The following is a 21,674-nucleotide window of genomic DNA, read 5'->3' on the forward strand; positions in this document are numbered from 1 at the left end:
GGTTACTCGATATCGATATCAAAATATCGGATATCGGAGACAAAATATCGATATTTCGATAATATCGATATCGATATCCCATCCCTACTTAGAACGCAATTTCTCGAGGAAGTGGCTGGTTCTGTTACTTACGCTTGGCGGTATGGTACGAGAACATGAATAAAATATTTAAAAAAAAAAAAATCGTAAAAGTATGGATGAAGCTGGTTTTTAAGCTACACGGCTCAAATAACGATTTATTCCAAAATTACGCCTCATGATAAACTAATAAATACAAAAAGATTTCTTTATCTTGTCATTGACTTAGCGTATCGCTACTTCCTCGAAGACCTTAATTTAATTTCAATTTTTAATCTTTATTATTACATCAGTTTTAAAATTATTAAAATTGTATTTATTATTATTATAATAAACAATAAATAATAATATGAAACCATGTTAGATGTGAGAAGTAAAGTATAGATAACCACAAGATGTAAAGACTCCTTCATAACTCCTATATATTTTAAAGAATAATACTACTTATCTGAATTATCTAATAAAGTTACTGTATTTGAATTATAATATAATAATAACAATATTTGCAATGACATTTATAAAACTTAGCCTTTCTTCTACAATTAGTAGTTTCACTTTTTGTTAAAATGGTAAGGTTATATTGTTTTTACATATCTACATTTTATATTATAAACTACAAGTTGTTATTCCTTTTAATATTTTTTCATAATCTTCTGTTTTATTAAGTAAATATCTGTAAAACTATCTGTTTCATTTTAAATTACATTTATAGCTTACTAATTCTGATTTTGAAGTTGCACTGTTAACTGCTTTTTTGTCATTATGTGTATTACCACTTCTACTTAATATTATAATGTATATTACTACTTTTAGTTAATGTGTAATGTTTTGACACAGTTATTATAATATCTACTATTACTTTTAGTTAATATGTAATGTTTTGACCCAGTTATTCAACAATTTCTTCCATCAGGTTTCTTCTTTTTATGTGCTTTAAGTTCTGAAACACTGAAATAGGAAAAAAATTACATAATTAAGATAAATTTTGTAAATATATTTGTAATTACAGATTACTTTATTATAATCAAATCAATGCTTATATTAATTTTTTTAATTGTCGAGGTGATAAAAAACTTCCAAATGGAATATCAACTAATCTATATTTTGCTTGTACATTTCGGGATCATTATCCCATACTCGTGCACCTTTGCATCTTAAAATTGTTACAGTTAAAAGTATTCTTATCAACAATTTTTATCTTTGTTGAATGTGTATATTTAAAATTCTTGTAATTATATTTACCACATATTTTTAATGTACATTTTAAAAATTATTTCATGTTTGCTCTAATAGTTTAAAATTGTTTAATAACTACATTATTTACATTATTGTCTTTCACTATTGGTTCATTCATCTATCCCTGTAGCACAAACCAATGATCTATTCTTTGGACTCATCACCATGTCCAATATATTGTTTTATTACCTCTATATCGATATGTCCAATTTTAATCCATAGTGCAATTTCAGTTAAAAATAATGAGTTTTTTATGATTGGACAATTTTATATTCTCACATATTTCCCCTGATTTTTGGGCATGTTGATGTGTCCAAAGAGGTAGTATACAATATAGAGCATTGGTTTGTGCTACAGAGATAGATGAATGCACCAATAGTGAAAGACAATAATTTAAATAATGCAGTGATTGAACAATTTTAAACTATAAGTGTGAAGATGACATGATTTTCAAAATGGAAATTGAAAATATGATAAATATGAGGTGAATATGATTTCAAGAAAAGAGAGAAATACTTTATTTATCTATGATGCCTAAATACATCAGGTTGCTATCTCACACAGCATACTTATCAATCCGTAATCGGACATATATAAATTACATATACATGGTATAATCAGATATAAAGAGGTATAATAATAAGATATAATAAACATTTTTTTTTCCCTTACAGTTTCCTTTTACAATCAATTTCGGTCTGTACAACAAATACAAATGTTTCAATTCATTCCTATTTTTCTTTCTCATTTCGGCTCCTTCAATTTCACCATTTCACAATTTTTTAATACACCTGATCAACAAATTCATCCTACTAGATACTCTTCAGTGACCTGCTAAACAAATTCAATATTAGACGTCAATGTGAGATCAGACCATCATTCATAGTGACAGCATTAGATCAGTTTACCAAAAACAAACAAATAGATACATTTTACGAGAATAAGACTAACACATAGATTAAAAGGAAAATATAATAAAAAACCGGTTATAGGAAACACTTGAATGGATAAATAAGTTTAAAGAGACAATAGTACTAATAAAATAAAATAATTTAATGAATAAATACGTTAAAACACACAAATAGAGAGGTCGTCAACATATTAAAATAAATAAATAAAACAAAGAATAATCTCCGAGCTAATTCCCATGCAGGTGATGGTGTATGATCCCCGTGTATTTAAATATACACATGTAACATATATAACAATTTTTAATAAGAGTTTTAATTAATAATATATATTAATTTTTAATAACTTAATTGTTACAATTTTAGGATGCTATGGTTGTATTATTTCTTGTATATTTTCCCAAAACGTTGTACAAGCAAAATATAGAATAGTTGATATTCTATTTGGAAGTTTTTTCACCTTAACAATTTAAAAAAGTAATATAATCAAACTTCCTAAATAGAAAATCCTGAATCAATGCTTGTAGTATCCTATTCTGTATGCCATACATGTTGTAAGCTATGTGTAGAACATGATCCATACAATATTTCAATTAGTTCCCTTCTTTAATTTCACTTCTGAAATCTAGAATAAATAAGACTAAGAAGATAATATAAGATTGTTGGCATACATTTTATACTTATTTGAAATTAAAGTATTACTTATCAATAAATCAATTTAATATCCAAAACAGTCTCAACACTATTTATTTATTTGTCCTACGTTTCGGCCCTTCTAGCCATCCTCAGGGACATCTTCAACATAAATTTCCTCTCACATTAATTATTTTCTACTTGCAGGCTATTTTGCCCAGGTCAATTTCTTTATTTAAGTTAAAACCTCTCTATTTAAATTTTAAAAACATTCATTTATATATTCTATAAGATTGTCCACAATATAAAACCCACACCATATAACAAACCCTTTATAACCTACCATATTATAAATGAATGTTTTTTAAAATTTAAATAGAGAGGTTTTAACTTAAATAAAGAAATTGACCTGGGCAAAATAGCCTGCAAGTAGAAAATAATTAATGTGAGAGGAAATTTATGTTGAAGATGTCCCTGAGGATGGCTAGAAGGGCCGAAACGTAGGACAAATAAATAAATAGTGTTGAGACTGTTTTGGATATTAAATTGATTTATTGATAAATATTACCTGGTCTCGAAAAATTTTTGAAATAATATAATTAAAGTTAAAGTATTACTTTATTGTTATTTTCAAGTGAATATCTTTTTTTTTACTTTTGTATTGTATTGTTTTAGTTTGGTATGCGGGAAGCATACAAGTCTAATCGAAGCTCTCACTCCTCTACTTCTTCAGCTTACTCCGGTAGTGACACAATGACGTGCCATTCCGTTGAAGCAGATGAAGTTGACCTATCAGGGCTTGTCGAATCCATCGTCGACTCTGATGAGGAGGATCTGGCAGAGAGTAGCGATGTGAGTAGTAACTTTGTGAGTGCCTGTTTTTGTTTTTTTTTTTTCTTTTATTTCATTCATTTTTTTTCTATTTACTCTGTTATTTATATCCTTGCATATTTTTAATGATTTTCTTATTTATAATTATTTTTAAAACTTTCTAGAGCAGTACTAATCATTTTATAGGTAGTTGGTGTAAATCAGAATATCTTTGTTAATCATTTAATAAAATACACATAAAGATCAGATGAGTTGAACAAAGGAAGCTTGATTTGCCCTAACTTCTCATTTATTTGTTTATTTAATTTTCTTATCGATATTAATTAAATTTTATGATTTGTTTTTGTAATCAATAAGGCTCCTATTCAAAATTGTCTTATATAAAAATAGGAATCTTTAAAAATAAGGTTTCATAATTAACTTAAAAGTGAAAATAATATTAAATGTTTTTAGTATACTTAGATTATTTTCTATAATTAGTCTTTCTTTTTCTCAATGAAATTATTAATTTTATTAAAAAATAATTTTTAAAGAAATAATATGAGCCTTAAAACTGTATCAGCTTCATGCCAATTCAAATTAAATGCATAGTTATAGTTAAGATTAATATATTACTTTATTTTTTAATTATTTTTGTTTTAGATATCCTTTTTATATTATAATTTTTAAAATTATTTGTCTTTTCTATTTCTGTGACTTAGTTTTTGAAAAAATAATTATAAAAAATCTCATTTTTCAATTATTGATCTAGAAATCATGCACTGTATACATGAAATGTCAAAAGTGTTAAGGACTTGAGACAAGTTTCATTAATGTCATTTTAGCTGTTTTTGCACTACACTCAATTGAAGAATAGATTTTTTGATAATTAAACAGCTGGTGTAATTACCCAAATGGTAATGTAAACAGCTAAACATAAAGTAATTTACTCAGCCCACAGGTTCAAGAAATAATTGTGACACACAGACAAACCGTGGCCATACATGTGTTTGTTATCTTTGGTAGGCTCTAAACACCTAAAATTTGATCTGATTATAGAACTTCCTTTATCCAGTAGCACTAGAAAAATTATAAATATTTTATTAACAAGTATAATAATAAGTATATTGTATTAATCAAGTATGATTAATGTTGTGCATCGTAGATGAGTTTGCCTGTAGGGAAAGGTAGATCAGTCAACTGAGTAGGTCTGTTCCAACAACCACTTCTGACTATTCAGAACTGTACGTAGCATGCACAGTATAGGATTTAAGAGGGAAAACACAGTACACTACGCATGCTCTGTACAGTTCCGGACAATCAGAAGTGGTTGTTGGAACAGATTTAGTGGAGAGAAGACAAAAGAGTTGGCGAGAGGGGTTGGAGGGAGAACATTTGCCACTGAATATCTCTCTTCTCCCTTACTCACAGACAATTTTATCTTAGATGCACTGTACCTATCATCTTTCAAATAAGAAGGAATAAAGGTTTATGCAAGTTCATACTCTCCTTCCTAAAAAACAATTATGTATAATGAAGTTTAAAATTTTCCAAGTTATCATGAGTTCTTGGATTGCAAAAATTGTTCTACACTCTGATGTAGGTTTGTTCTTTAACTATTTCAAGTATGTATATGTATTTCAAGTGGGAATAATGTAACCTGTTAGTTATACTTCCTATGCTGATCGATCCAGTTCAAATATTGGCTTAATGTTTTGTAGAAAATAAGTGGGCTTAGTAAAGATGAAGGATGAAAACAAGTTTTGGTAGAGGTTTCATGTCCTTTGTGAGATTTATTTAATAATTTTATACTTTTTTATTTTAATTTTATATGAGGATAAATCAAAAATTAAAATTATTTATTTCAGAGCCTGACTGTTCGCGATACAGTGAGGGAGTGCCTAGAGAAGGACCCAACAGATCGCTGCGAAGAGGATATTGAGATCTTACTAGAATTCACTCAGCACCTCAAGGCATTTACCAATATGACTCTAGCTGTTCGCCGGGCTCTCTGCTCTGTCATGGTTTGTTTTACATGTTGATGGCTAATTGTTTTGTTATTGCTGGCCACGGCATAGCATTGAAAGATTATTATCATGTTGTTAATGTATTCAGGTTTTTGCTGTCGTGGAAAGAGCCGGTACGATTGTGATGAACGATGGCGAAGAACTAGACTCTTGGAGCGTCCTGATCAATGGTCACGTTGAGATTGAATATTCAAATGGGCAAACAGAACAGTTGCATATGGGTGACAGGTTTGTCTTTATTTTACATTTAGCAAATGTTATTGCCAATCCTTTATTTCTCATAATTATAGTTGATATTTAAAATGTTAAAGGCTTACTATTCCAAAACGTTAATTATGAAGTCTTGCAAACCCAAAACTATTTTTCCTGACTCCAGTAGTTGGAAAAATTAAATAATTTTTTTATTGTTAAGTTATTAAACTGAAACAATTTTCACGTTTTTGTTTTATAGTTTGACAATTTTAATATCATTTTTCTTAATAAATAATTCAAAACACTATCCAATTATAGTCTCAAAACCTTTATTTCTTTTACACGGCCAACATTTCCGCCAATTCGGCCATCTTCAGGGACAATCTACTACAAAAAGTTTCTATTATATGTATGATCCTACAACCAATTTAAATTCTTAATATTACTATTTATAATTTACCTTACCTCAATATCACTATGAAAACATATAATTTAACACTCTAAAACTTCATTCAGGCTATTCTGCCCAGGTCAAAACATTTATATCTATGAAAACATTTAAAACATTAGGTAAAAATTATTTTTTGTTAATAAATATATCCCACATATGTTTAATTACCTAATAAGTCAATTATCCATTAAAAACAATAGTCTAAATTATTTCTCTGCACACACTATTAATACACTTTTATCACAACCTTGCTTATAACCTTCCTCTACTCAGTTCAAGCATTTAAAAAAATTATTATCATAACTACATTATTGTCAAATTCTTTTCAGTTTATGCCATCTAATTTTTTTTTTTACTCCCAATTTGATCGAATGCCAGTATTTATTTTAACTAGACCATTCTAAGTTTTTCATTTAGTAAATAAGTATAGTTGACCAAATAAAATTTAAAATAAATCTATTAATATTTCAGTTTTGGTATCTTACCAACTATGGAAAAGCTTTACCACCGAGGAGTTATGAGGACTAAATGCGACGATTGCCAGTTTGTCTGTATCACGCAGACAGACTATTACAGGATACAGCACCAGGGGCAGGAGGCGATGCAAAGGCACCTGAACGGTGATGGGGAACTGGTGATGGTCACCGAGCAGAGGGGAGCCGATCGTAGGGGTCACGTAGTCATCAGGGTCAGTATGCTCATATTATAATATTTAATAGTTTAATCTTTCCTTATATCAATGCTGAAGGATGTTGTGAGCTCTAATTCCACCTGGGACAGTCAATATTTATTTCTTGGTCCTTCCGAGAAATGAATCTTGGCACTCCCACCTTGATTAGTACAGGGCAGGTACTCCAAAGTAGCCGCCAGGAGTTGGCAAAGAGGACCACTAGGCCCACTTTCTGGACTTGTCCCCAAACCAGTTACCAATAGGAATAGATCTCATAACAAATTCTGAAACAAGCTCACTCATATTTTAACTCCAAATTTATCTCTTTAAATAGTTTATTATAAACAAATAAAGACATTTATATATAATCGAGAAAGGTTGGCTGAGATAATTTGAAAACTAACTGATTGCTGTTGTTCGGTAAAGATTCTATCATCTTTCTTACAATCACTTTAAAACCATTAAGTCAATAGTTTATGGTTGAGGTCGGAATAAAACTCTTACAAGATATTAAAAAAGTTCATGATTATCGTGTCTCTTTTTCTATTTTTCTGTTTTAAAATTCTTTAAACTTGGCTAAGTTCATATTTTTAAAACTTTACATATCTATGAGTAATAAGTGATTACCCTTACCAACAGAAATCTTTTAAAAAGCAATTACTTGCTATTCCAAGTCTTAAGAATCCATAATTTATTAAATTCAGATTAAAACCTACAGTTAGTGTGAAAGTTTCACACGGGTCAGCTAGTCTTTACTTATTTATTGTTCAAGCATAGTGGAGTGGATGTGAATGAGACAGCGTGAAAGATGTGTTATATAATTTACTTTGACTTCAGGGAACTCCGGAAAAGCTTATGCAGCAGCTGATTGAAGAGAACTCGATAATCGACCCAACATACGTAGAAGATTTCCTTTTAACTCATAGGACTTTCATCAGCAGTTCGGTCGATGTTGCCAAACAACTTCTCAAATGGTTAGTATCTTCCTAAAAGTCTTTTTTGAGATTTGATAAACATTGTGTTCAGAAAAAAAATTATCTCTTTTCATATTTATTGCTTTACGTAATGTGTCTTAATTTCCTCTGAAATTAATTTCTGAATTTTCTCTAATTTTTTGTAAAATGGCCCTAATAGATAGTTTTTTCGTTTTTTTTTTTTATCATTTATATGAAAATTAAACTCTGGTCTGCGAATGGCTTCTTTATTAAAGCTGGCAATGCTAACTTTTGTTTTATTTTTGTGCCGTTTCTTGGCTGGAGTTTCAAACCAAGGTTTATCACCCCTCTCTACACGGTTATAAATAATGTTTATACAACATATTATGGTTATTGTTGGTAGATGGTTGTCAAAATAGGTTCACAAAATTGCAAAACAAACTATTTATTAGTAACCTGATAAATAGTTTTTTGGTTTATTCAATCATTAATGAATAGTTTATTTCTTATTATTTTGCACCTTTCTTATACGCCTATATTTATTTACTTTATAGTAGAGCCTGGCAAAACGAGTTAAATTGGCAATCGGCCTTTTTCTGTTTTAAAATTATCTTGTTAATTAATTAATTTCTATTTATTTTTGTAAAAAAATAAATATGTGCTCGAATTAAATGAATTGTATTACGTATTAGTAAATGATTTGTTTTCCGTGATAGGTTTCACGAGGAGTGCTGTAGGGATAGGGTGACTAGGGTTCTCTTGCTTTGGGTCAACAATCACTTCACCGACTTCGAAACGACCCCAGGCCTGATGGACACTCTCGAGATCTTCGAAGGTTGGTTGGAGCGGGAAAAGATGGTCGGTCAGCTCGGCCTCTTGAACATAGCCTGCGCTGCCAAGGCAAGGCCTCGGTCCATCACACTCGCGAGGCCGTCAAGAGAAGACGAGCTTCCCTTTTCAATAACAGGAGGTTATGAAAGGGGTTTTGGTATATTTATCAAAACGGTAAGTAGAAACTTCGGTTATTTTATTATTTTTTTTGTATTTGTTCCGTTTAACAAATTTTTATGAATAGGTTGATAAGGGCAGCAAAGCAGAAGAAGTAGGTTTGAAGAGAGCAGACCAAATATTGGAAGTGAATGGTAATAGTTTCGAGCACATTGCACAGGCGAAGGCGTTAGATATCCTCAAGTCTAGTACCCATTTAAGCATCACTGTTAAGTCTAATCTTTTAGGTATGATTTCTCATAGTCTCATAATTAGGGTAGAGTATTTGAAGTTCCCTGAGATGATAGAATTAAAAATTTTTAATAATGTTCATTTTAGGTTTTAAAGAAATAACTTCATCGAGTGGGAATCGAAGCGGGCGAGGGACACCAAAGAGATCCGACCCGACACCCCCTCACCCCCCACCTCTACCACCCCTGCCTGTTGCACCCATCTCTCCGACCAAACCGTCCAAGCAATCCTTTATGACCTTAGCATCCAAGAAGAGGCTTCAAAAAGCCCTCATTAAGATGAATATCTTGCCAAAGAATACCATAATGTAAGTGTTGTTTTATCGATTTCTCTAATGCTAAATCAAAAGAAAATAAGAATTTTTATAAAGCAAAGATATATCGTTTCAATGGTGTACATAATAAATTATAATTTTCAAATTTATCAGGGATGGTCCGACAGAAGAAGTAATTCCTCAGTCCGGTGATTCAACCCAATTAATGACACAGCCTGACCTTGTGAACCTGTGCTATGATGACCTTCGCTCCACTGACTATCCTGAACATGTTTTGAAAGTTTATAAAGCTGACCAGACATGTAAATACCTCTTAGTCCACAAGGTAAGGGCACTCTGTTCATCGCTAATATTTTTTTTATAATTCTGTAAGAAAGTTTTCCTAAAAAGAGTTGTTATGTAGGAGACGACGGCTCATGAAGTTGTCATGCTCGCTCTTCAAGAATTTGGAATCACTGAGCCTAGTTGGCACTTTTCGCTTTGTGAAGTATCTGTGTCGGAGGGTGGTATTATAAAGCAGAAGCGTCTTCCAGATCAGTTACAAAATCTTGCCGAGCGGATAGGTCTTAGTAGTAGGTAAGTGGATATTTCTGTAGTAACTAAATGGATATCTTAGTGGTAGGTAAGGATTAATCAATATTTTGGTAGTAGATAAGTGAATTAGTGGATATCTTAGTAGCAGATAAGTGCTTATTTCAGGAGATGGATAAATATTTAGTTTATCTTTCCATTTTTTTTTAACCCTTTTGCATCATTTGGCAGAATAATTATTTTTGTTTTCAGTCTATCAGCAAACATTAAAGAGTCTGTATGATAAACAAATAATAAAAAAAATGGCGTTGATGACCGATGGGTTTTACGCCTTAATTTCTTAATAAACAAACAACAATAAAAAAAACAAATTAGGAATTCTGGGTGAAATATTATTTTTCTTGCTTTTCTAGCTGTAATTTTGATAATAAAATTTTTAAAAATTAGGTTATCATAATGAATTACAGTTTGGATTCGGATTCAAGCTTAGAGATGCAAATATCCCATAGTAATTCATCTTTAGGTAATCATATAACTCATCATTAGGCAATCATATAACTTATCATTGGGTAATCATATAATATCCGATCTTACCATTAGTAATGGTGAGGAAGCTGTTCTGTACATCAGCATAGCTAAGGACGTACTGTGCAGGGGTTTCCTGTCACTGATAAATTCAAATTATTTTGTAGGTATTATTTGAAGACGAACGGTGTAACCGAGACCCTGGTCGGTGACGACTTAGCCTCCGAGCTGGTGAGGGAGAGCACTGTTCATTTTTTGCAGCTGAACGCGGTGGAAGTTGCTGTGCAGTTGACCCTTCAAGACTTCTCCATCTTTCGGCAGATTGAGAGCACTGAGTATGTTGACGACTTGTTCGGAATCAAGAGTCGTTATGGTACGCCAATGCTCACTCAGTTTGCCGAGGTAATTATTTTTATTACTCTTATTTATAAAAGAATATTTATATTTATATAAATATATTTCTTCATATAATATAGTTTGGATATCAAGAGCAAACTTGACATTTGATAAAACAGAAAATTTCTGCCAAAAATGATTTTAGTACAATTTTTTTATATCAGAAATGAGTGTCTAACATTGAAAGACTGTCCGAGTGATGTCGCCATCAACAGCCAACTAAATGTTCCGTTCTAAAATTTAATGAAAGTTTTGATCAATTGTCTTGTTAGTTCTTTGTATCAGCTCATATTCATAATATTCATATTCAAAATCAATATTTAGTGCTATATACAATTAATTATTTACTAATATATTTATAAGAGTCTATGTATATTTTGTATATTCCATATTTGATTTATATTTTTTACTTGTGCAGCTTGTAAACCGCGAGATGTTTTGGGTTGTGACGGAAGTGTGCTCGGAACACAACCTAGTTAGGAGGTCTAAGATAATCAAACAGTTCATCAAAGTTGCCAGTATGCCTTAAATTTCTTTTTTATTTTATTACACCTAGTTTATTGAATTCTTGCAGTACTGATGTTGGTCTTGTTTTCAGGACAGTGTAAAGAATGTAAAAACTTCAACTCTATGTTTGCCATCATTTCCGGGCTCGGCCACGGGGCCGTGAGCAGGTTGAGGACAACGTGGGATAAATTGCCCTCCAAGTACCAACGCCTGTTTCAAGATTTACAGCAGATCATGGACCCTTCTCGCAACATGAGCAAGTATCGGCAGCTCGTCAACAGTGGCACTCCTCCCATTGTAAGTTTTATGCTTTAATTTCATTCTTTCATTACTCTTATATTTAATATACTTCCATAAAGGTTACATTCTTACCAATTTGTTTCAGATACCTTTCTATCCAGTCGTCAAAAAAGATTTGACGTTTATTCATTTAGGGAATGATACGAAAGTAGAAGGTTTAATTAATTTTGAAAAGTTAAGGATGATTGCAAAAGAAGTGAGGACCTTAACGAACATGTGTTCTTCTCCTTATGATCTTCTCACAATGCTTGAATTAGGTAATATAAACAAGAAACAATGATAAGTAAAGTTTACCTAAATAAATTTAAACTAAATACTTAGTTGATGTTGTTATTAACGATTACAATGATTGCGTCCATTTCAAGTTAAATTTAAATTATTGCTCATTTTACATGAATTGGGTGGTTCATTGTGGTGCTTTATCCTCACTAGGAAAAGTCTTTAATCCCTGTCAATCTAAATTTGCTTGTTTTGGACACCTTTAGCTATCTATGGCATTCTGATACAAAGCTTTGACACTCATTCTTGTACCATTAACCCGTTGGTGGGAACTTTATTTTCCTATACAACCCTTCTCATTGGTTAATATTGACTTCCATGACTGTAAAGCCCCCAAAATGGCCAGAATGACTTGTCTCTATTGTATATTAGGATTACCTTCTAATATTTTTTGTTATAATCTCCTCTTGTGAGATTGTGTCATGTCGTGTATTGGCCAATATTGTCTGTTTCAAACTTAAGATAAGTAAGACTAACACAAAGGGCAAGAGTGATGGATTTCATGCCATTTTTTTTCAATTTAAGCCACTTTTTAAATATTGTTCAATTTAACTGTCTTAAGTCTCCTCTTCCGGTTTTAAGTAAATGTTTCAAAAGTGATCATCATTGCCTGGGGTTTTAGTAATGCGTGTTTATCGGAAAGGATTGTATTGTTAGGGAAGAGAGAGAAATTTTTTAGATGTTTACAGTAGTTTCAGTGTAAATAGTTTTAGAAGTAGTATTATATTCTTTGGTAATTCCTGGTGGATTTATCATATTTTTAATTGCAGGGGGCCAACCACCGTCGAATGCCATGGTTACCCTGAATCAGCTGACAACTGGTAACACCCAGCAAGGTGCAGCTACTGTGAAAAGAAGAAAAAAATCTACTGGAGCTCCGAATCCGAAGAAAATGTTTGAGGAGGTTTTTACTTTTTTATTTATTTTTTGATTACTTATGATTCCTCAATTTAGAAAAATAATTTTTGTATTAATTTATTTAAGGCTCAAATGGTTAGAAGAGTGAAAGCCTACCTGAACAGGATGAGGGTAGTGACGGACGAAGAGAAGCTGCATGAACTCTCCCTGGAGTGCGAGGGGTCCAGGGAGGGTGGTTCCAGCGGCGGTCCAGTTCGCAAAAGGAACCCATCCCCAACCCTTAGCACTGCCTCGTCCGCTAGCAGTGCCTCTGAGGGAAACAGGAAACATCCTCACCCTAAATTCGGTGAGTGCGTCCATTATTTTTTCGTTCTGGGCAAAACATTATTTAAAAAAAATTCTTTTAGTTTTATTTACTGTTGACATCATTTCTAATGTGATTCTAATTTAAATTATCCATTAAATTGTAATAAATAAAGAAATGTTTCCTAAATTAAAATATTAACATAATATTCATATTTTATTTATTTTTTATGTTTTTAATAGCTCCAAAAATTTGTTGTGATTATGTTAGATGGTTGACATTGTGTAGTTTCCTTTAAGCATCTTTCCATGTCCTTTACGGTGTTTTAAATAATTTTATTTATTTTACTCTCGTAAAAAAACAGTTTGAGGTAATGTGATATAAGGTCAATAATTAATCTTCAGAAACATACGTATTTTAAATTTTTAAGGTCCAAAAATTCACTAACTAACACTAAATGAAGTTATTTTATGACCATACAGGTTCAGCATCGCCACAGGCCGTGAGAAAGCTCTTGTCATTAGCCGAGCAGTCAAAGACAAGGACTAGGCAGGCTCCGAGCCCGACAGGTGGAAGGCGTGGCGGCAGGGGCCACTCCCATGAGCGTTCCCACTCAGACACCCCTCCTCTCCCAGCCTACCACCACCCCGCTCTCTTGTCGTCGGTCGATCTCAGCGCAGAGTCCTCCTCTGTCACCTCTCTCTCCAATCTTCCATTTAGGAAAACTCTCACCAGTGGTAAGTATCTTGAACGATCTTTGGAGCATTTAATGAGAAATTGTTCATGATGATTTATTTTAAATAATTTAGAAAATTAAATATCATGCTGGTTAGGGGAATGTGGTTCCAACAGGATGAGATTTAACTTTTTCTCTTATTAATATTTACTATCTTTCCAATAAAATAATGCAGAATGCAATAAACTATTTTATATATGTATATATAGTTGACCGTAAAAATTGATATATAGGAAGATGGTCAGGGTTGCGGTCACCCTTGACTAGTTTATTTTAACTTGACCGTTATAAATTTGTTATGAAGGAACTTGATTGTGGTAAATGTTTGGAAGCAAAAAATATTTTTGAAGTATAAAGATGGTCAGGGTTGTGGTTAAAAAAGAACAAAAATTTCTGTAAAATTGAAATCATAGGATTTCTGTTAAAATTTGTATAGCTATTATCTTGATGAAGCCCTACAAAGTGGGGCAAAACGTCGGATAATAAATAGTTATAAACTATTTGTGTTTTTTGACTGCAACCCTGACCATCTTCTTCATACGTGAAAATACGGTCAATGTAATATTTTTGAAGGTTTTTATTCTACTCTTATAGCAAAGCTAAAGCTACTGGATATTTTTAAATTTTTGCAGTAGGAAATTTTAGCAACTATACCACCCAATAATTTATTATGAATCCATTTGCGAGGATTTTGGATTAAATTTTAAGGAAAAGCATTTTTTTAATTGTCTATAAACAGTTTCTAATTGATTTAATTTGGTTGGAATTACCATTTGAATGCTGATGCTAAAAAATTTTCTTGGAGACTTCTTTACCATTTCGCTTTATATTCTTATTAATATCAAAAAATTGTCAAATGTTTTAAGAAGTAATGAATTTCGTAGTATCTAAAAAAAAAAATTTTTATAGATTAAATTTCTGCATTGATAAGATTGTATCTAAAATGAAATAGTTTTCAAGAAATTTGTTAACCAGTATGAGCATAGAGCATAATTCTTTCTGGATATAACATATCATTTTTTTTCTCACATATTGAAATATTATTTTAAACTAAGTGATGAGATCTCCGGCTAAGTTTTACAGAATGCTAATAAGTGCACTGACATTAGTGATTTGTACTACTTTCCCTTCACCCTTGTAACAGATATCGGAAAGCGATCAGGTAAATACCCCCACCGTAACCCCAGCCCTGTAGAAGACTACCTTGCCTCAGTGTCATTGAATGGAAGCATGTTTTTAATGTCGTCACTCTGCAAAATAAGCCTGTATAAAATTGTAGTAGGTACTTCTCCTAAAGTGCATGAAATATAATAATTCACTATAAATTTGAAATATGAGTAGTTTTTTTTTTTTAATTTTCAAATTATCTGAATTATAGCTCATTTTAAGCCCTGATTGATTCTCCTGCAGTACTGGCATGATTCGACCCAGTTTAAGCCAATTCTAGTTTCAATTTTAGTATTCAGTATTTTACTGTCTGTTTGTTATGTGATTATAACCTAAAAAGTTTGTCAGTTTTCATCAAATTTTGCTAAAACATGAAGTGAAAAGCGATGTATAGGTAGAGTTCGCACTTACGTCAAGATCCATTCCTTGAAATGTAGAATCCTGCATCATAACAATGTATATATTCCAGGGATCGAAACTAACAAACTTTTGTCTTTATTTTGGCGGATTTAGATTAGATTAGATTTTTATTCAAGGCGATCAACATCTAGGTTATTACTCCCTTTTTACTTTATTTATCTTCTTGTCTTTGACATTTGATAGTTGAATGTAGACTATTTCCTTTTTACACTGGTCGGTATTGGTGGATTATGTTTTAGTATAAAGTTGAGTTTCTTTCAGAAATTTTATTATTTTGTCTATGGATTCTGCTGAGGCTTTGAGGGCCAATTCTCTTGTACGAGGAATTTTATTATTTTCGAAGGCTTGACGAAATGATGAGCATTCTTCAATTATATGCTTTATCGATAATGGGGAATGACAGGTTTGGCATATAGGCTGGTCCTCTTTTGTTATTAAGTGGAGGTGTGTTAATTTGGAATGTCCTATTCTTACTCTTGTAATAACCACTTCTTCTCTTCTGTTTCCCCTTATGGCACTTATTATATATCCAATAATTGCTAAATATATCGTTGAATATTTTACAAATTTGACTTTAGTATTCCTTGGAGGTATTTCGAATGATCTTTTTTAGAATTTTTAAAACATGCAAGACCCTTCGACTTTTTCGAGGGCAGAGAGGGAAACTAAAGAAAATCAAAATATTCTAACTAATTAAAACTCTATTATATTTAATCCTTATTGTATAGTGCTATCTTTTAGTTCTGAAAATTGCCTAAAACGAAGGCCCAAATTCGAGCAGTTGAAAATTATTTAGAGTTTCATTTGGGCCTCAGCTCCTAGCTATCATATTCTAGATAATGTAGATTACTATAGCTCATTGTAACCATATAGGAAAGTTCTATTAAAGCACTTCATGTAGAGTATATCTTTAGCCAAGAACCATTCAAATAGGGTAAAAAGTTGAATAAGGTGATTTAATTGCTTCTTTGAAGAAAGAATATCTGGTTCCATTTCCAAAAATCTTGATATAATGTTTTTAAAATGCCACCTTTATCAATTACACAATTCCTGCATTGTTAAATGAACCCATTTAGTTTTCACTTACATGTTAAAATTCCTTCCTATTACATTAAAAAAAAAAAATTATTTTGAGTTTTTTTATTGCAAAGATCCATGTAAATTGGATTGTTTTATCAGTGTTATCTATGGAATCAGCTCAGTTGCTTACCTGTTTAAACTTAGATTCCTCTGTTAAGCCAATTTATTTTATTAGATATGATATGATTAGAGATTTACAACGCAGGTAGCGTAACATATGATATGATTAGGCATTTACACCACAGGTAGCGTAACAAGTAGCGATTCTGGGCATTCTACAGCGCTCGATAGCCACTCCAACAGCTCTGCCGAGGCCTGTCCCCCTTCCACTTCTCCACCTTTCCACCTTAGGAGGCATTCTGCCATGCAGCCAGGTATGTTTTTTTTTTTTCTGTTAATAGTTTTGTTATAGACTGTAAATAAATTCTAATAGAGGATATCTGATAAGGGGTAATCTCAAAACTCCATTTAGTACACTCTATGCAGGTTGCGTTTGAGAGCAGTAGAATTGAAAATGTTTCATTTCACATTAAAATAAGTTTAACATGAATGGAACTTTGGCCTAAACATTGGTACTATAGAAGATTGGTCAAAGGAAGGACAGGGGCGAGGACTGAAGGGATTCAATAATAAGATATATTTCTTCATCTTTAATATATTTTTATGTATATCCTCTCCATTCCGAAGAAAAAAAATATAATAAAGATATATAAAGAATAAAATAATAAAAAAAATATATAAAGATTATGAAAATATTTGTAAATAGATATGATTATTTTATTGCTCAGTCATATAACGAATCTCTACTTTTATATTTATATATATTAGGGTGTCCCTTAAGTTTCTTTTCTTTTTCTAAAATGAAATAAATATAATGGAAATATTTGTGAGGAAATAAATTTGGCTCCCCAGCGAAATTGAAAATTTATTATATTTAAAGGAATTTTTGATTATCCTCTAAGTATATATAAATACTTGACCAACTACAGTAATGGGCAAATGAAATCAATTACTTATACTAAATAATTTAGAAAAGGGATATACCTGCTCTGTACATAGTGTGTAGTGTGTCAATGTACATTTTATATTTGGGTTGATATGTTGGATATTAAAATCTTAACCAGGTAAGTTTTTTTTTTTTTTTTATTTATTTAATAATCTATTCAACAAGTGAAGCAATAAGAATCGGAGGAAAATATTTTTAAATAGGAGAGTGAAATTCATTAAAACTTCGTATTTTATCTCTATTAAGTTAAACAGTTTTAGCAACTTATTGCTTAATTTTTGCAAGTTGCTGACTTTTAATTATCAAACAGAATCGTTGTCATTCAACTGATATTCATTATTATATTCATTCTAAATTAATTTGTTTATTCAAAAAGATTTCTGTTTATTAGAAAAAGTATTAAATGTCACTGCAATTAAAATGGCTTATAGTTATTTCTTGTGTGTACTTTTATATATGTTAATATGTATGTGTCCATGTGATGTAGCAAAATATTAAATGTTTACGCATGTATGACATAAACAAGACTAATAACCTGCATGTTTGTGGTTTCTTGGGCCTATTATATCTATCACTTCCCTTATATCCTTTCTTTAGTTTTATTTTCTCTTATCTGCTGTATTTATAACTTTTTATATATTTATAATAAAATAAATAAAAATAATAACCTACTTCTCTATTAAAATTACAGTAAAACCTCGAATAACTAGAGTTAAGAAGAAAAGATATAGATATATAAAAATAATTATAAAGCTGTTTGAGATATTGTATTTTTTTATTAATGTGCATATTTTTAAATATAAAACAAAAATATAGTCTGGGTGGCAGTCTATTAAGGTACAAAATAGTTGAAAAACTATTTAATGTTTACCAACGTTTCGCCCCAATTTTACGGGGCAGACTCGGTCTTCAACCTTTTTCAAGGTACCATCCTTTTTTCAACCTACAATCTACTTCATATTGTCAATTACCTTCTTCCAATATAATAGAATTTATGTTAGAGGAAAAAAATTTAAGCCATTGAATTTTGAAAGCTAAGGATAAGCAATAATGGTTTATAAAATATTTTCGTGCGAAGGCAAAGTGTTCTGGTGACTTCTTTCGAAATCATTATCTTTACTCTAGCCATAGTTTAACTCTAAACTCCAAATTTGAGGTTTTACTGTATATTCATTTATACTTCAATATTTTCGTGAGAAGATGGTGGGAGGTGGGGGTGTGGTAAGCAAAAAGTTATCTTGTTTCCTCGCACTTTTAACAGAGTCTTCGTTGAGTGTAAGTTCTCTCTGTCTTTTTAAAAATATTTCTTTGTTTTTTCCCTCTCTCACATATCTCTTTTCCCATTTTCCTTCCTTCAGTTTTCTGGACTGTGTATATTTCTTTAGCTTATTAATTTCCACTCATCTATATTACTTTGTAGCTTCTTTCTATTGTGCCATTCTCTTTATTGCCCATTGTATCATATATATTGTTTCCTTTCATTTCATCATGTTGTTTTTCATTATTTTTGGCATTAATTACATTTCTTATTAGGTTTATTCTGTTATTAATTATTTAAATTTTCTCCCGCACATTTCATTATGTTTATTTCTATATTTACTTGAACACTAGTTCAACTGAACTCGATTACTTTTTTGTTTTAAAAAAGATTTTTTTTTTGTTATATATTTTTTATAATCCTTCAGTCCTGAAATTCAGGTCAAAATTTCTGCACTAATAAATAAGTTTCGTTGTTTCATTTATTTGTGTATTTTTGCTGACTGCACCCCCGACCATCTTCGCATATTAATCTACACTCAACTATTTACACCTCATTAAATATTTTCTTTATTTTTTAATATGCCCTCTTTTCATTAACATTCATTTCTTTTTTCTTTTTTTCATTTTAAAATCGTATGTACCCTATTTATTTACTCTTATTTTGTTTATTTTAATATTGTATCAATAATATTATTTTTTTTTACGATGATTTAACTGTGTTTACTCGAGATGATTTAAGTATTGTGTATCCTTTCGTGTATACGAATGAGTGAAACATTTTTTTTTTATATTGTATATATATATGTATTTTGTGTATCCTATTGTGTATATATGTATATTCTTATAGGGAGGCCTCCATTTTTGCATGCTGTTCCAGTATTACCACCTTTACCAAATGGTGAGTGTTGTCATCCATGTATTTGTTATCTTTGTATATGTGTTGTTAACCACTACGATATTTTGTTCCATTTAGATAATATAGATTAGTGTAATGTATATCATTAGGGCTTTGTGATTGTCGACATACTCTGTGCAATTTGGTGTTGGGAAATAACAAGCTATTTGGAAAATTAGTTGAAGGAGTATTGATGGGAATTTTATCATCCTGTCAGTTTTTATTGCATGCCTTATCGTTATCATTGTAATCTGTCTCACTTATATCGTATACAATTTTTTAACTTTCTTGAGACTGGTTGATTGTTTAAATAAAATAAGTTATATCCAATTTAAGTCTCAAAACACTCTTTATTTCTTTAAAAGTACAACTTTTCGGCCAAATCACCCATCCTCAAGGGCAATCTATGATTGAACATTTTTTATTATAAATTGATTTTTAACAATTTTTTACAAACAACATTATTATTAAGAACATAGCATACCTTAAATACAAATTTACACTCACATCAATAATTTAATAACTTTTTGCAGCCTATTCTGCCCAGGCCATCGATTTCAGTCCGTAATTACCCTAAGAGACATTAAAGCATAAAGGAATCATATTAATTTATTAATAAGCTTTACTTAGCTTATGTCTAATAACCTATTTCGTCACTCTTCACATTAATATTAAAACTTTTAATTACAAATCAATTTAACACTATTACACTTTCTTATCATAACAATAATTATAACCTTCCTTACACTTTCTTATCATAACAATATTTGTAACCTTCCTTGCACTGAGATCAGGCATAAAATTTATTTATTTCAAACTGTATTTTGGTCAAAATTCCAATTTCTTTTAATATTGAAATTCTTATCAAAGTTAATTTTAAATATTAACTTAAAATTTTTACCCATATTTTTTATAAATTAATTTTGCTTAAAATCTTTGCATAGTGTTTGTTTAAAATTCTAAAATTATTGTTTTCTGACATTGATGGCATGGTCAGAATAGCCTGCAAAAAGTTTTTAAATTGATGTAGTGTAAGTTTATATTTAAGTTGTGTTATTTTATCAATAATTATGTTGTTTGTTGAAAATCAATGTATAATAATAGCTGTTATGTGATAAATTGTCCTTGAAGATGGCAGAAATGGCTGAAACATTAGATTTTTAAAGAAATAAAGAGTGTTTTGAGACTTAAATTGAATAAAATTTATTCTATTTAAACTACTCACTTATGTTTATTGCCATTTTTAAAAATCAGTCTGTTGGATTTTTGATTGATGAACATTGTATGGATCGTATAATTATTTTTTTTTTTCATTTTGAACTTGCGTTATTATTTGACCTACCTTCGGGTCATAATAAAACCCTGTAATGTTTATTTTATTTATTTGAACCTTTCAGGATATTATTGATAACTAATACTAACTCATCGACCAAACTTTATATGTATATTTTGTATTTTAATATTTGTTAATCAGCCAACAATCCAGATACAGATTAGATGCTGTTTTAGATAGGGGACATATTTACTCCCGAAATGTTCAAGTATATAAGGTAAACACTACTGTGTTTTATTATCATCTGGAGGCAGGAAAAGCAAAAATGTATATGTATATATATATTTTTTTTTTGTGGGTATTGAGGATCAGTGAATAATACAACTTTATATAGGTGACGTTTCGCAACTTTATTGTTTGCATTGTTAAACCCTACAATGGAAAAAACAGTTTTTTAAAATAAATTTTTTCTTCAAATAATTACTATTCAACTACAAGTACATATTGTAATTTATTTATTATAGTAATTAGTTGAAGAAAGTATTATAAAAAAAAAATTTTTTTTCATTGTAGGGGATGACTACAAATAATATAGTTGCGAAACGTCGCCTAAATAAAGTTATGTTATCGACTGACCATCAAGAGCCTCAAAAAAAATATTTACCTACAACAGTCAAGAAAATA

At 30.6% G+C, this 21,674-nt stretch overlaps 1 protein-coding gene across 15 annotated transcripts in view; it reads left to right on the plus strand.

The window, feature by feature from the left end:
- PDZ-GEF (PDZ domain-containing guanine nucleotide exchange factor) overlaps window positions 1-21,674 on the plus strand; it is a 621,085-nt gene that overhangs the window by 589,780 nt on the left and 9,631 nt on the right. For 7 of the 15 annotated variants that reach the window (XM_067047349.1, XM_067047346.1, XM_067047354.1 and 4 more), the window contains 19 exons: window positions 3,531-3,722; window positions 5,534-5,689; window positions 5,781-5,920; window positions 6,807-7,023; window positions 7,843-7,979; window positions 8,657-8,945; window positions 9,016-9,175; window positions 9,267-9,486; window positions 9,607-9,778; window positions 9,857-10,029; window positions 10,677-10,911; window positions 11,324-11,423; window positions 11,504-11,709; window positions 11,798-11,969; window positions 12,762-12,895; window positions 12,976-13,195; window positions 13,636-13,890; window positions 16,787-16,930; window positions 19,670-19,720. In XM_067047349.1, the coding sequence (XP_066903450.1) occupies window positions 3,531-3,722; window positions 5,534-5,689; window positions 5,781-5,920; window positions 6,807-7,023; window positions 7,843-7,979; window positions 8,657-8,945; window positions 9,016-9,175; window positions 9,267-9,486; window positions 9,607-9,778; window positions 9,857-10,029; window positions 10,677-10,911; window positions 11,324-11,423; window positions 11,504-11,709; window positions 11,798-11,969; window positions 12,762-12,895; window positions 12,976-13,195; window positions 13,636-13,890; window positions 16,787-16,930; window positions 19,670-19,720 (3,373 nt within the window). The remainder of the gene's footprint in view (window positions 1-3,530; window positions 3,723-5,533; window positions 5,690-5,780; window positions 5,921-6,806; window positions 7,024-7,842; window positions 7,980-8,656; window positions 8,946-9,015; window positions 9,176-9,266; window positions 9,487-9,606; window positions 9,779-9,856; window positions 10,030-10,676; window positions 10,912-11,323; window positions 11,424-11,503; window positions 11,710-11,797; window positions 11,970-12,761; window positions 12,896-12,975; window positions 13,196-13,635; window positions 13,891-16,786; window positions 16,931-19,669; window positions 19,721-21,674) is intronic. The other 8 variants (XM_067047353.1, XM_067047351.1, XM_067047355.1 and 5 more) reach the window with 5 other exon arrangements.

This window comes from Halyomorpha halys, unplaced genomic scaffold, assembly GCF_000696795.3.
Source record: "Halyomorpha halys isolate HHAL.00 unplaced genomic scaffold, Hhal_1.1 Scaffold175.1, whole genome shotgun sequence".
NCBI lineage: Eukaryota > Metazoa > Arthropoda > Insecta > Hemiptera > Pentatomidae > Halyomorpha > Halyomorpha halys.